The 16,515-nt window shown below is 37.4% G+C and overlaps 1 protein-coding gene across 1 annotated transcript; it reads right to left on the reverse strand.

Annotated features, from left to right (window-relative positions):
• Positions 1–715: 715 nt before the first annotated feature.
• Positions 716–1,549, reverse strand: LOC142181671 (secreted RxLR effector protein 161-like). The gene is made up of 2 exons (XM_075255072.1): positions 855–1,549; positions 716–749 (listed from the first exon to the last, which is right to left on the reverse strand). The coding sequence occupies exons 1-2, from the start codon at positions 1,547–1,549 to the stop codon at positions 716–718; spliced, it is 729 nt and encodes a 242-aa protein (XP_075111173.1).
• Positions 1,550–16,515: the final 14,966 nt, after the last annotated feature.

Genomic DNA, 16,515 nt, shown 5'->3' on the forward strand with positions numbered 1-16,515 from the left:
CACCTTCTTTTGAATTTTAAAAAAAATATTAAAATATTTTTCTGAAATTAAAAGGCTAAAACGTTTTTAGTTAATCAAATAATGTGTGACTAAAATATTAATTCATGCTACTTAATTGGCCCAAAGCCCAATTTCTCCAAGTGCTCAATCTTGACTATTAATAATATAGTCAAATTCTAATTTTCCTCGAAAACACCCTTAAAATATTCAAACTATATAGGACAAAAAAGTGCTTTTAAACATCTCTTCCTTTCTTTCTTTTTCTAATGAGGGACAAAACAACCTCTTCTTAAATACTCCCATCAAACACTAACTAATCTAACAATGCCCCACTTAGTTAGTGATTGATGTTATTTATGAGATTCATGCATATAGTAGGTACCTTTCGATTTAAACCTACTACTTGTATAAACTATTCAAGACCTTGCCAAAATTAATAGTTAGGGTAAGTTCTATTAAATCACAATTCCTAGACTACAAGACGGAAAAGCTTTATACACATAAATCGTAGCAACTCGACAACTTGTTCACCGTGAGTTTTAGCACCCAATTATGGCTTTGTGCTACTTCCTGAATTCATAAACACTTATCAAGTTTTGTGTTTCAAACTTTGATTGAAGCACCACTTCTTGTGTTTACATAGATGAAGATTTAACCAAGGACTTCTTTAGTTCCTAAATCGAATTTTGCTTCTTCATTAAGAGTATTTTTATACTCATCCTTCTTTTGTAGGTACTAATTTCCAGTACCTGCAATCCATCACAACTATAACTTGTTATTACCTTTTAAACCTTTAATATTGTTAAACAGTAAGAAAGTTAAGGCTCCCGTTACTAGTGACAAATTTAAATTACCTTAGAACCATAGCACTTGTTGTGCTCATTATCATATCCCTTGCGAGTCCTTTAGTGAATGGTTCAGCAAGGTTGTCTTTAGACTTGATGTACACAACAGTAATAATTCCATCCGAAATTAATTGCCTTATGTACTTATGTCTTAAAGCAATATGTCTAGATTTTCCATTGTATATTTTGCTAAATGCCTTAGACATAGTTGCTTCAATATCACAGTGCAAGAGAACAACTGGTATTGGTTGTGGCCACAACTTTATATCTAACAATAGATTTCTTAGCCATTCTGCCTCTCTTCCTACAACTGCTAAAGCAATAAACTCAGATTCCATTGTGGAATGAGTAATACACGTCTGTTTCTTAGAAGCCCATGAAATTGCTCCTCCACCTAAAGTGAATATCAACCCAGACGTTGACTTTTTATCACCAACACTAGTTATCCAACTAGCATCACAATATCCTTCTAACACTGAAGAAAATCTATTATAATACAAGGCAAATTTTTTTGTCCTTTTTAGATAACTAAGTACCCTCACTATACCTTTCCAGTGATCACCACTTGGATTGTGAGTATATCTTGACAATTTACAAACCGCAAAAGCAATATCTGGCCTAGTACAGTGCATAGCATACATTAAACTACCAATTGCACTAGCATAGTCTAATTGACTAACAGATCTTCCGGGGTTCTCAACCATCTTGCTAGAAGCATCAAATGGAGTATTAAATTCTTTAATACCCAAATGATTAAATTTGGAAAGAACCTTTTCAATATAGTGAGACTGACATAAGGCAAAACCCCCACTATGTCTTTTGACTTTAACACCTAAAATAGTATGAACTTCCCAAATTTTTCATTTTAAATTGAGAAGTTAAATACTTCTTAGTTTCATTTATGCCTTGCATGTTAGTTCCTATGATTAGCATGTCATCAACATAAAGACATACTATCACTCCAAAGTCTTTTGTGTATTTGGAATAAATGCATTTATCTGCTCCGTTATGTTTAAAACCATTTGATATATAACACTATCAAATTTTTCATACCATTATTTTGGAGCTTGTTTTAATCCATACAAGGACTTAACTAATTTACAAACTTTCTTCTCATTTCCAGGAAGCACAAACCCTTCGGGCTGCTCCATATAAACTTCTTCATCAAGATCACCATTTAAGAATGCCGTCTTAACATCCATTTGATGGACATTTAGATTATATATTGATGCCAAAGCAAATAATACTCTTATTTAGGTAATCCTGACCACAGGAGCATATGTGTCAAAATAATCTACTCCTGCCTTTTGTCTAAATCCCTTGGCTACTAGTCTAGCTTTAAATGTTTGTAGAGAACCATCAGTATTGTATTTTCTTCTAAAAACTCATTTACACCCAATAGGTTTAGTATTAGAAGGTAAATCTGCTAATACCCATGTACCATTTGATAAAAGAGAATTCATTTCATCATTTACAGCTTCTTTCCAGAAAGAAGAATCCTGCGAAGCTATAGCCTCACTATAGGTTTTAGGATCCTCTTCTAAATTTAAAATAATGGGTAGTTTATTTAATACTTCATCTCTACTTCCTTCTACCAAAAAGACTAGTGCTTGAGAAGAAATAAAATCAGAACCTACATTTTTTTCTAACTCTTTGACTTTTTCTTAGTTCTACAGGAGATTCAATTGCCTTTCTTTTATTGTTAGAAGAAGAACTAGGTTAAACAATTTAAGCCTCCCAATTTCGTTGCTGCAGGGATTATGGCAGAATTTCTCCAGAATTATACAAAGCCTCTGAAATCCGAGTTTTCGCAATTAACTCGAATTTTTCACAAGAACAAAATAGCTGTGAATTATAGAAAATCAGTAGAAGAGAAAGAGATGAAAGTTTCAGATGATTTCGTTTTGGAGATGAAATAGGCATTTATAATACCTCTAAGAGTCTGTTGGAATTAACAAACTAATCTCTTCATAACAAGCACCTTTTAAAACCAATAGTCACCTTCTTTTGAATTTTAAAAAAAATATTAAAATATTTTTCTGAAATTAAAAGTTTAAAACGTTTTTAATTAATCAAATAATGGGTGACTAAAATATTAATTCGGGCTACTTAATTGGCCCAAAGCCCAATTTCCCCAAGTGCCCAATCTTGACTATTAATAATATAGTCAAATTCCAATTTTCCTCCAAAACACCCTCAAATATTCAAACTATATAAGACAAAGAAGTGCTTTTAAACACCTCTTCCTTTCTTTCTTTTTCCAATGAGAGACAAAACAACCTCTTCTCAAATACTCCCATCAAACACTAACTAATCTAATAGAGAATGTCCAGTAAAATTAACTCAATGCATGAATGTATTGTCACGACCCATTTTCTGAACAAGTTGTGACCGACACCCAGTCACTAAACTTGACCAAGCGAACCATCTGCGCTTATCAAATCTATTATAACTTCAAACTTTTTATGCAACAAGGCAATGCTTTAACTAAATACTTTCAATTAAATTAAATATCTAAAATAAAACAACTCCAAAACTTTATCGTAGTAACATCTGAAATACTGCTAAGTTATTACCAAAAACATCTGAATCTTAACCCATCGACTGTGTCTATGAAGCCTCTACTGATAAACTGATGCACTGCTCAGGACATAAGTTTGCATGGCTGGTTCTCTAAGTAAACAAAGAAATAACTAAATAAAGATGACTCAAAGGAATATTCCACGAACAAAAGCTGAGCTCACCAGTAACACTGAAGAGAGATAAGTCCTAACCTGTAGCTGGCTCGCCTGCGAAATCGGTTCCTACGTTGTACCATAGACCAACATAGGTTCCCAAAAGAGAACGTCAGTACCATCCATTGTACTCAGTGAGTTTCAACGACAAGGGACGAGACTTTAATAAAATATAAATTACGAGCAAAGATTCTAAATGCATGGAAAACATAAAGTTTCTAAGAACAATTCTAAAATAATTGCATAACAGTAGTTTATGAATATTCTACAGAAATTCTTTTTTTTTTCCTTATAAAAAAATACTTCACTTTATACTTCGAGAGTTCCAACTATCATGACTTAATTCTGTCTCAGTCACCGTGTGATCGGCATGGGTTAGATCCCAACCTGATCGAATAGGCCCAATCCACGAGGTGCCACTCACTTCATGGTTCTCAGTTGTCACGACTTGTTTTTTATTATAGGTCGTGATGGCGCCCAACACCGTTATTGGGCAAGCCAACACTGATGAAACTAATGGTTTTCTGTTTAAATAAATTACTAAGTAGATAACATGTCCTCACTTGTTAAAAGATTTAGAAATTTACAAACGTAACATAATTAAACGGAAGCAAGTGAGTACAAATCAAAATCATGTAAACGAATCCAAAATCATAAGTCTACTAGTGTATGTTCCAAGACCTGGTGTCACAAGTATGTGGGCATTCTAGTAGAATATACAAAAGAATACTAGTCTACTGCATGAAAGGAAACAGACAGAAAGACATAACATAAAGAAGACTTCAGCTGCTGCAGAACGGCTCAGAAGGCAGCTCATCGTGAAGTCTCGAAATGGGGATCAAATCTGCGCGCCAGACTAGTGACCAGATGCACCTGCCTCAAATCATGTACAATTAAGTACAGAAGTGTAGCGTGAGTACATAAAAATATATACCCAGTAAGTATCTAATCTAACCTCAAAGAAGTAGTGACGAGGGGTCGACTCCGACACTTACTAAGGTAAAAAAATATAATAATATGAAATTCTAATTAAGCATGATATATAGAGATAATAATAAAACTCAGAACAAGAAATAACTAAACAATTCTTTCATCATATTTAATAACTGAAACACTTCCTTCACTTAAAACAAATGATCTCTCAAACAATGAATTTATACAAGTTATAAAAAGGACTTCTAGCTCTATTATATCACACGAATTCCACCGAGGACGTTCGGCCCGATCCAATATAAATGTAAACTGTGCACTGCCGGGGGGCGAACGGCCCGAACCATAGATGCATCTAATTACCCCGCTCGCGAATCATACATGTGACTCGGTCAAATATAAATTTATCAATAAATCATAATCCTTTCTTGATTCTTTTCAAAATAAAGACAATTCAACTTGAAGCTTTTAAATCCTTGAAAATCCTCAATTTAATTCCATTTGTTACAATTAACAAATATAATCAAATAACGGTGTCCACATAGCATGATGTAAACCTAAAACTACCCGGACATAAACAAGAATTGTAGCATTATACAGACTATCGTCACCTCATGCGTACGTCCCCCCCCCCCCCACAAATAACAACACATATTAATTAAGTTCACCTATGGGGTAAATTCCTTCTAACAAGGTTAGAAAAGAGACTTACCTCGTCTCAAAGCCTACTTCCGAACTCAAGAATGTGCTCAAACCCTCAAATTGGAGCCGAACAATCTAGAACTATTCAAATAGTATAAAAACTAATCAATATATGTTCAAAAGTTTATATTCTAACCATTTAAGTGATTACCTAACCCTAAATGTAAGGTTTCTAAAATTCTCCCACAGGCCCACATGCTCGGATTCCGGAAATTTTCGAATAAAGTTATCACCCATAATATTAGGAACATAAATATATAATTTCCACTAAGTTTCATAATCATTTTCGTGGTAAAATCTCATTTTTATCAAAACCATAAGGTTTTCACCTAAACCCATGATTTCTACCAATTTACATGTTATAATCTACTCATAAACCATGTATTTAACTCACATTGTGTAAAAATTACTTACCTCAAAGTGTTAGGTAAAATCCCCTCTCTAAGAGCTCCAAGAATCGCCCCAAAATGACATAAATGAGCTCAAAATGAGTTTCCGCTTCTGCGGTCCCGCTTCTGTGGAGGATGGGCCGCACCTGCGGAAACTGGGCTGCCCTTCCTTGGCCACTTTTGCGAGGCTTGTCTCGCACCTGCGGCTGGCCAAGTGCAGGTACGATTATGACAGATCTGGGGAACTTCAGCTCTTGCTCCAAGTTTTCAACTTGGTCCAAGCCTCGTCCAATTGACATTCGGGTCCCCGCTCGAACATACTAACAAGTTTGGAAACATAAAACAGACTCGCTCAAACTCTTGGAATGACCGAAACAATATTAAAACTAAGAATCGCACCACAAAACCAATTGAACCAAACTTAAGAACTTCAAATTCTTCAATTCACTTCCAATGCGCCGAAATGTACTTAAACTACTCGGAATGCCACCAAATTTTGTGTGCAAGTCTTAAATGAATATAGGGAACTATTTTCGGTCTTGGAATTCTGTTTTGGCCTCGATATCACCAAAACCCGCTCCAAACAAAATTTAAAGAACTTCTAAAATCTTCAAGAACCAACTTTCACTATTAGGTGTCAAAAAGCTCCCCGGTCATCCAAGACCCTATCCAAACATACGCTCAAGTCCGAAATTATTATAAGCACCTATTGGAACCGTTGAATCCCGATTCCGACATCGTTTACTCAAAATATTGACCGAAGTCAGACTTGGCCTTTTAAGCCAACCTTAAGGAACCAAGTGTTCCATTTTCAACCTGAACTCTTTCAAATCACGAACTAACCATCCCCGCAAGTCATAATCAGTAAAAGCAAGTACAAGAAGTCTTATTTAGGGGAACGAGATCCTAGAAATAAAAATGACAGGTCGGGTTGTTACATTCTTCACCTCTTAAACAAACGTTCGTCCTCGAACGGGTTAAGATTCATACCTGAAGTGTTGAATAAGTGTGGATATCTTCTCCGCATGTCCTCCTCGTACTCCCAGGTCCCCTCCTCAACTAGTTGGCCCCTCTACTAGACCTTTACCGCGAAAATCCTCTTGGATATCAACTAGCGATCCTGTCTAGCAACAATGGCAACTGGATCCTCCTCATAACACAAGCTCTCATCTAGCTGAATAGTGCTGAAGTCTAACACACATGATAAGTTGACGTGATACCTCTAGAGCATAGACACGTGAAAAAATGGATTAACCCCTGATAGGCTGGGAGGTAAAGCAAGCTCATAAGAACCTCTCCAACTCGCCTCAACACCTTAAATAGGCCTATAAACTTGGGCTCAACTTGCCTTTCTTCCCAAATCTCATAATGCCCTTAATCGGTGAGACTTTCAAGAGAACCTTCTCGCCTACCATAAATGATACATCACGTGCCTTCTGATCTATGTAACTCTTATGTTTGGACTGTGTTGTGCGAAATTGCTCCTGCATCAACTTTACCTTTTCCAAGGCATCCTTTACCAAATTAGTACCATATAACTTAGCCTCACCAGGCTCAAACCACCCTATGGGAGAACGACATCACCGACCATATAAAGCCTCAAATGGAGCCATCTCGATGCTGGACTGACAACTGTTGTTGTAAGCAAACTCGGTCAAAGGCAAGAACTGATCCCACTGCCCCCAAAGTCAATCACACATGCCCTGAGCATGTCCTCCAAGATTTGAACTATCCGCTCTGACTGCCCGTTGGTCTATGGGTAAAATGCAGTGTTGAGCTCTATAGGGGTCCCCAACTCACTCTGAATGGCTCTCCAGAAATGCAAAGTGAACTGAGGGCCTCTATCTGATATGACGGAAATAGGTATCCCGTGCAATCGAATTATCTCCCGAATATAAATCTGGGCCAACCTCTTTGAAGTATAAGTAGTCACAACTGGAATGAAGTGTACCGACTTGGTCAAACTGTCGACAATGACCCAAACTGCATCAAACTTTCGCAAGGTCTGCGACAACCCAACTATGAAGTCCAATAGTAATGCGCTCCCATTTCTACTCTAATATAGTCATCTGTTGGAGTATGCCACCTGGCCTCTGGTGCTCATACTTAACCTGCTGGCAATTTAGGCACATAGCTACATACTCAACTATGTCTTTCTTCATCCGTCGCCATCAATAATGTTGTCTCAGGTCACGATACATCTTCGTAGTACCTGGATGAGTGAAATACCGAGAACTGTGTGCCTCCTCTAGAATTTTTCCTCTCAAGCCATCGACATTAGGAACACATCGACGACCCTAGAGTCGTAGAACACCATCCTCGCCGATAGAAACCTCATTGGAACTACCCTGTAGTACTGTCTCTCTAAGAACTGCCAAGTGCAGATCATCAAACTATCCAGCCTTGATCTTCTCCAATAGTGAAGGCTGAGCAACAACACATGCGAGAAATCGGTTGGGCTCCGAAATATTCAACCTCACAAGTCTGTTAGCTAAGGATTAAATGTCCAAGGCTAGTGGCCTCTCCTCTTCCGAAATGAATGCCAAGCTACCCATGCTCTCTGCCTTTTTGCTCAAGGCATCCGCGACTACATTTGCCTTGCCCGGATGGTAAAGATTAGTGATATCATAATTCTTCAATAACTCGAGCCATCTGCGCTGCCTCAAATTGAGATCCTTTTTCTTGAACAAATGTTGTAAGTTGCATGATCGGTGTAAACCTCACATGACACCCCATAAAGATAATGCCTCCAGATCTTAAGAGCATGAATAATCGCGGCTAAATCTAGATCGTGCACAGGGTAATTCTTCTCATGGATCTTCAACTGACGCGAAACATATGCAATAACTCGCCCCTCCTACATCAATACACAACCCAAGCAAATGCGTGAAGCATCGCAATACCCCATATACATCCCTAAACCAGAAGGCAACACTAGAATCGGTACTGTAGTCAAAGCTGTCTTGAGCTTCTGAAAGCTGGCCTCACAATCATCGGACTAATGGAATGGAGCACCCTTTTGAGTCAATCTAGTCAGAGGTGCTGCAATGGATGAAAAATCCTACACAAAAGAGCGATAATAACCTGCTAACCCTAGGAAACTCCTAATCTCAGTCACCAAAGTAGGATGAGGCCAACTCTGAACTGCCTCAATCTTCTTGGGATCCACCTTAATACCCTCTCCTGATACGACATGCCCCAAGAATGCCACAGACTCTAGCCAAAACTCACACTTGGAGATCTCAGCATATAGCTTTTTTCCCTCAATGTCTGAAGCACCACTCTTAAATGCTGCTCGTGCTCCTCCATGCTACGTGAGTAAATCAAGATGTCATCAACGAAGACAATAACAAAGGAATCAATATAAGTCTTGAACACCCTGTTCATCAAATCCATAAATGCTGCTGGGGCATTAGTCAAGCCAAAGTACATCACCAGAAACTCATAATGGCCATATCTAGTACGGAAAGTAGTCTTCGGAACATCCGAGTCCCGAATCGTTAACTGATGGTACCCTGACCTCAAGTCAATCTTACAGAACACCCTAGCACCCTACAACTGGTCAAACAAATCATCAATACGCAGCAACAGGTACTTGTTCTTAATGGTAACTTTGTTCAACTAGCGGTAATCAATGCACATCCGCATAGTCCCATTTTTTTCTTCACAAATAACACAAGTGCACCCCAAAGTGATACACTTGGTCTCACGAACCCCTTTGCTAACAACCCCTCAAGCTGCTCCTTCAACTCCTTCAACTCTTCGGAGCCATACGGTACGGTGGGATAGATATGGGCTGGGTACCTAGAGCTAAATCAATACAGAAATCAATATCATGATCTGGTGGCATAACTGGAAGTTCAGAAGGAAACACATCGGCAAACTCTAGACTACTAGCACTAAATTAATCGTCAAAAACTCTGCGATGGTGTCCCGAACATAAGCTAGATAAGCCAAACAACCCTTCTCGATCATATGTCGAGCCTTCAAAAAGAGATGGCCGGACTAGCTGTACTAACAGAGGAACCCTTCCACTCCAATCTCGGCAACTCTGGCATCGCTAAAGTAACAGTATTGGCATGACAATCAAGGATGAAGTGATATAGGTATAACCAATCCATGACTAGGATGACCTCAAAGTCGGTCATATCAAGTAACAGAAGGTTTGCTATAGTCTCGTAGCCACGAAATTTGACCATACAGGACCAATAGCTCTGATCCACAACTACAGAGTCGCCCATTGAAGTGCACATAACAAGAGTACCCAAGGACTCATGAGGAATATCCAGGAAATGAGCAAAAAAAGATGATACATATGAATAGGTAGATCCTGGATTAAATAACACCGAAGCATCCCTACCGCAAATAGAAATAATACATGTGATCACGGCATTTGCGGCCACTGCATTTGTTCTGGCCGGAAAAACATAAAATCTAGCTAGAGTGCCGACTGGCTGGCCTCCACCTGGCTGAACAATAGCTGGATGACCTCCCCCTGCCTGGCCTCCACCTCTAGGACGGCCCCTACCAACCTGGCCCCCATCCCTAGGTGGTTGGATGGTTGGTGCTGCAATCATGGGATGATGACCCTGTTGTACTGCCTTGCACCGAAGTCTGGGACAGGTTCTCTTCATGTGACCTGGATCTCTAAACTCATAACAACCTCTCGGTACCATAGACTGCTACCCTAAAGTCTGACCCTGATAGCCTAAATACCCACTAGAAGAACCCTGAATGGCTGGTGGGCGGTATGAACTCTCTGCCATGATACTGAACATACCAACAAGTTTGGAGTCATAAAACGGAATCGCTCGAACTCTCGGAACGCCTGAAACAATATTAAAACTAAGAATCACACCCCAAAACCAATTGAATCAAACTTAAGAACTTCAAGTTCTTCAATTCACTTCTGATGCACCGAAACGTACTTAAACTACTCAGAATGATACCAAATTTTTTGTTCGAGTCTTAAATGACATTATAGAACTATTCCCGATCTGGGAATTTTATTTTGGCCGTGATATCACCGAAACCCGCTCCAAACCAAATTTAAAGAACTTCTATAATCTTCAAGAACCAAATTTCACTAGTAGGTACCAAAATGCTCCCGATTCATCACAGACCCGATCCGAACATACGCTCAAGCCTGAAATTATCATACGAATCTATTAGAACCATTGAATCCTGATTCTGAGGTCGTTTACTCAAAATATTGACCGAAGTCAAACTTGGCCTTTTAAGCCAACCTTAAGGACCAAATGTTTCGATTTCAACCCGAACTCTTTCAAATCCCGAACTAACCATCCTTGCAAGTCATAAATCAGTAAAAGAAGGTACTAGAAGTCTTATTTAAGGGAACAGGATCCTAGAAAGCAAAATGAACGGTCGGGTCGTTACATCAGCGCTCATGTGTCATATCTTAGATGGATAGGTAAATTCTCACCAACGAGGGGTTTTGTTCTCCCTACTTTGAGACAAATAGTTGTGCTCCCCACTTTGGCACAAGTAGTTTCAGGAAGTCAACGCCTTGATCAAAACCCTCGTCCTGGACGATGACCCCTTCTCAGAATAGAGGATACTCCCAAAAATCGTTTCTTTCTAAAACTTCTTCTTGTGACTTTTCAAGCCTAAATCTTTTCTGGAACATCCTATACATACTCATACTGGTATCTTTAAATGTAAAGCATGACATAAGAATGAAATAAATATTCAAAAGTATTTCTAAAGATTCTTGCTTCTTCATGAATTTTGAACATGAAAATGGCATATTAGAATAACACAAAAAATATAAAAATTTATGTACATATATCATAATAAATCATCTAAACTTTAGCTAGAACAATATTTAGTTAATAGGTACTTACTCGCTCCAATTAAGTACGTATTAACTCTTTTAATAAATTCATCAAATACCTTGTATGCGTGCTTTTGTGAGTTAAACCGCTTTAGTAAAGAGTTATATCAACTCACCTCAAAACTCCTCGAACCAATACGTAGGCCCTAGTCCAATTTATACCCGTCAAACAATCAATTCTATAACAATCAGTGCATTTTAATTAATTTCAATATTTCACACCTAAACATTGAACTTACTGTCAATACAGAGAAAGAGGGAATTAACAATCCAATTCTTATATTGTAGGATAATTGAGAATAGGAAGTTGTATATACTTGAGTTCAAGAACTAGTGATTTGTAAAGAAACCTAGGATGTTTCTTTGCCTGCAAGGACGTGATTCTGTTTTGCTGAGATGTTAACATAAGGGTGGCAAACGATTCAGGTCCGGTCCTAAACGGGCCTCGCGGGATGGGATTAAACGGTCCAGTTCTAAGTGGGCCCGTGCTTCGTGGGCCGGGCTTAAACAGACTCGGGCTTCATGGGCTTTTGGGTGTAACCAGACCGGGAACGAGACCGTGAACTAATGGTCCGGGGCAATATAGGTCCGGGGCCGGTCCTAAACGGGCCTAAGTGGGCCTTGACTATTTTTTTTTAATTTTTTTTTATCTAAGGCAATTTCTTGTAAATTATATAGCATATATATATATATATATATATATATATATATATATATATAGGCCTAAGTGGGCCTATTTATTTGTTTAAACTTTTTATCTAAGGTATTTTCTTGTAAATTATATTATGTAATTGTGACTTAAAATTTTTTAATTCAAATTTAAAACAAAAAATATTGTAAAAAGATATTCAAAGGAATGCATTATAATTTTTATTATTATACTATTAAGAAAACATGGCCCAATGTTTCTTAGCTTCCACCCCTCCCCCCCCCCCCAATGGAATGAGCACAACCAAGGTTCTAATACCACCATTGAGAAGAAAAAGAAACTAATCAAGATGTGACAAAATACAAGTTACATATTAATTTTACAAAGTATCTCTTACAAATTTCATAAATCCATCAAGGTTCGGAGGAATTTCCGTTGGTGGTGGCGGAAAAGCAGCGTGTTCATCACCGCTTCTGGGCGAAGCTGTATCCTCCGCAAGTTCAGCTAGCATTTCTTCGTAAGCTTTATCTACCTCTGGTTGTGATTCAGCAAGTCCAAAATTTCTTCGTTCCAAACGGATCCAATCTCTGAAAAGTACTGATTTTTCCAAGCTCTCCCTTATAGACACTCTATAATCACCGAGTTGTAGTCTTGCTTGACTGAAAGTGCTCTTCGATGCCACTGTTGAAGTTTGAATGGTTAAAATATTTCGGGCCATCCTTGAAAGGATCGGAAAGTATTTTTCTTTGTCCTTCCACCATTCCAAAAGATTAAATGAGCCGTCGGGATTCACTTCCTCAAGTCCCTGTGATAAATAAATTTCAAGCTCATTTAGTTGTGAACAATCACTAGTGGTACAACCTTGAAAACCCCTGAACTCGGTCCAAGCAGTAAGTGCTCTTACTCATGCAGTTCTTTTAGATGATTGAGAACTAGAAGAAGAAGGAGTTGGAATATCTGGTCTAGCATTATCTAGTGCAATTTGATAAGCACTATAAATAGTTAGAGCATTTATTTTAATTGAGGCTTGTGCGTCCGAAAGTGTAGATAACTCCTCAGGTGCAAGTGCTAAACCATTATAAATAGATCAATACCAATATTGAGGACCACTTAATTTCATAGTAGGATTTAACAAGGCAGTAATACCATAAATAAGGGGAATAGAAAAAAAATATTTTTTTAAAATTTCTTTCTCATAGAATCAATAGCTACTTCACAAATTTCCCCACCCTCTGAAAAATAAGCCAACAAATTTGCAAGATAAACTAAAAGTTCAAAATAGCAGGATAATATTGCCCAAAAAATTCATTTGTAGCAACATGAAATCTTTCTAAAAATTTACAAGCATTTTGATATTAGCCCAATCCGCATTTGTAAGGTTCTCATCATCATCACTTACATGAGCATTAAACATTGAGTTTATGGGGTTTCTATATTCATATGCAACAATTAAACTTTCATACATGTACTTCCATCTAGTCGGACAAGGTTTATGAACCTTTCTTTCTCTTAGGCCAAATTCATCGCATCTTTTAAAATATTCTCTAAGTCTACTTCTACAGTTTGAATAAAAAAGTCAATTAAGAGCCATTTTAACCTTTCCAATTTCAACATTTAAAATTCTCATACCATCACCCACAATTAAATGGTAAATATGACAAATATATCTAAGATGAAAAATGTTACTAAATACAGGATTTAGTGTAATGGTAAGCAAGGCTACAACATTAGTATTACTAGTAGCATTATCCATTGAAATTGACATTATTTTATCACTAATGCAAAAATATCTACAAATATCCGTAACCATTCTAAAAATAAACTGCCCTGTGTGACGTGAATTAATTATTCTATAAGCAATAATGCACTTTTGCATTATCCACTCCTCATCAATCTAATGACTTGTAACAGTAAGATAATCGCAGTCATTACCACTTCTACAAATATTAGTAGTAATAGCAACATGAAAATTAATATGAGTAAATAAATAGCGCAAATATTATTCATATTCATGTTTATATTTATAAATACAGCTCTTTACGGTTGTATGAGGCCATCCTTTATAAGTAGGATTAAAAACTCTTCTAATATAATGCACAAAGTGGGGGTTAGACGGAAAACTGTAGGGTAAGTACATAACAGTAACCATTTTTGTCAATTCTTCCTTATCTTTTCTTGGGTCATAATATAAAATACCACCGGTAACAGTGTTAATTCCCGGTTGAAATTGATTTGACCCGGTACTAGGGTCAGGCTGACTAGTTGGACTTGACCCCCGACCGCAACTTTCATTTGAAAATATTTAGCTTTATCTTGAGGGTGCATCATTATGTGTCTCTTCAAACTTCTCGTCCCCCCCGATCAATATAGTTAAAAGCCATAACTCTTTGCCACAAGTTTTACACTTAACTTTATTTTTTTCTCTTATTTGAATAAAAATGTCCAAACAAGAGATATTTCGGCCCACTTAGAAGGTTGTGTCGCGCCCCTTTTTTTCCCTTTTGACGGGGAAGTCCGGGTTTCGACATTCATGGGGGAATAACTCGTTTCCTTTTAGGAATTGGGTATTTGAAGAGTCACCACCTAACGGATTATGGTGCGTTAGGGTACCTAGAGCGATTAACTCATGTAACTAGTTTGCATTACTAGAAATTAGGGTAAGGACTCGAAATAACCTTAAAGGGAAGGTATTAGGCACCCCTCGCGGTCCACAATGGTGGGTTCCAGCCGAACTTAAACTATGTGAATTGGTCATTTAACAAACAAACATTCTCAACACATACTCGCAAATAAAGGCATGTTTTGACATTCTAAATACATGTATGATTTAAGTAATGGAAGTAAGGGAGAGGTTTGAATAACTTGCACATATATAAATAAAAGGAAGTTTATAAAATTTAAACACATAGGAATTGAGAAAGGGAAGTCCTAGATTTATTAGCCTACAAGATCATACCCATGCAATGCCCGGTAATCACTCCTCAATGATGGGCTACTCGTGACATTAGCGCGCAGTCATCATATCATTTTACTACCCATTACCCTCCACTTAGTGGTTATAAGCGAGTTTAATTAACGACCTCTAAGCGTGCTGCTACCCGTCCCTTCCTTATGGTCCTGAAGGAATTTAGGACCACTAAATCTGGACAGTTCTAGACAATCTAAGATTTTTAAAAGGTAAAAATCTAGGCGATAGACAAATAACAAGTAGGACAAGCAAATATGGACAAACAGTTAGAAGGCTCACATTTACCTCCGTATGTATATAGACAATCAAACAACACGTCTAAAGCACAGATTTTCAAAAGAAGTTCAGAAATCCTAAGAACATGATATCTAGATGAATATCACAAAAAAATAGAACATGTAGTGTTTGTTTTTTAGGGAAGTGGTAGGATCCTAACCAGTTTGCCTACTGGTTTTACAGCTTGTTAAACTTGGATAATTTCACAGAATTGGTTTCACGATTATTTAACGCCCTAAGGCTTGCCTAAGTGTGTATATGCAGTCATAATTTTGGGAAGACATTTTGAAATCCTTTACCCTATAGGTATGATTTCTAATGATATTAATTAACACAACGTTAAAGACTATTAAAGAAACGAATATGATAATTAATTAAACTGATTCAGAACCTACAGGCATGATTTCTGTAATTAAAGCTGATTTTAGATCCTATAGACATGATTTCTAATTAAAACTGATTTTAGATCCTATAAGCATGATTTCTAATTAAAACTGATTTTAGATCTTATAGGCATGGATTCTAATCAAAACTGATTTTAGATCCTATAGGTATGATTTCTAATTAAAACTGATTTTAGATCCTATAGGCGTGGTGTCTAATCATGTAAAGTAAAGCAGACAGAATTTATTTGAACCAAAGCAAAACCCTATAGGCATATTATCTAACAAAACACTTTTGAACCAAATGAACCCTATAGGCATGTTATCTAACAAAACACATTTGAATCGAAATGAACCCTACAGGCATGTTATCTACCCAATTTTACCCACAATATACAACTACCCTCCCTTTTCACTAGTCGCCCATTATCTGTTTACAACTAATTGATGCCAAGGCATAGTTTTGAAAATATTTTGGGGAAAATTTGGGTATTAACAGGATGTCTAGAAAAGGTAGGGGTAGTAACAAGGGGTCAACCGGAGCATCATTTGGATTAGTTGGGTTAACTTGAGCAACATGACTAGTGGGTATATCATAATCTGGTTGCGTTTCATCTAAATCTATTTCGTGCTCATCTTCTTCATCAATATTTGGATTACCATAAAGAGAATTCATATATTCATGATCTAAGTTTTCACCACCTCCAATATTATACACATATTGACTCTCCGTAAATTGTAATAAAGTATTATCACTATCAAGAATAGGAGAAGGTGGAGGGCG

This window comes from Nicotiana tabacum, chromosome 6 (assembly GCF_000715075.1).
Source record: "Nicotiana tabacum cultivar K326 chromosome 6, ASM71507v2, whole genome shotgun sequence".
In the NCBI taxonomy this organism is placed as follows: domain Eukaryota; kingdom Viridiplantae; phylum Streptophyta; class Magnoliopsida; order Solanales; family Solanaceae; genus Nicotiana; species Nicotiana tabacum.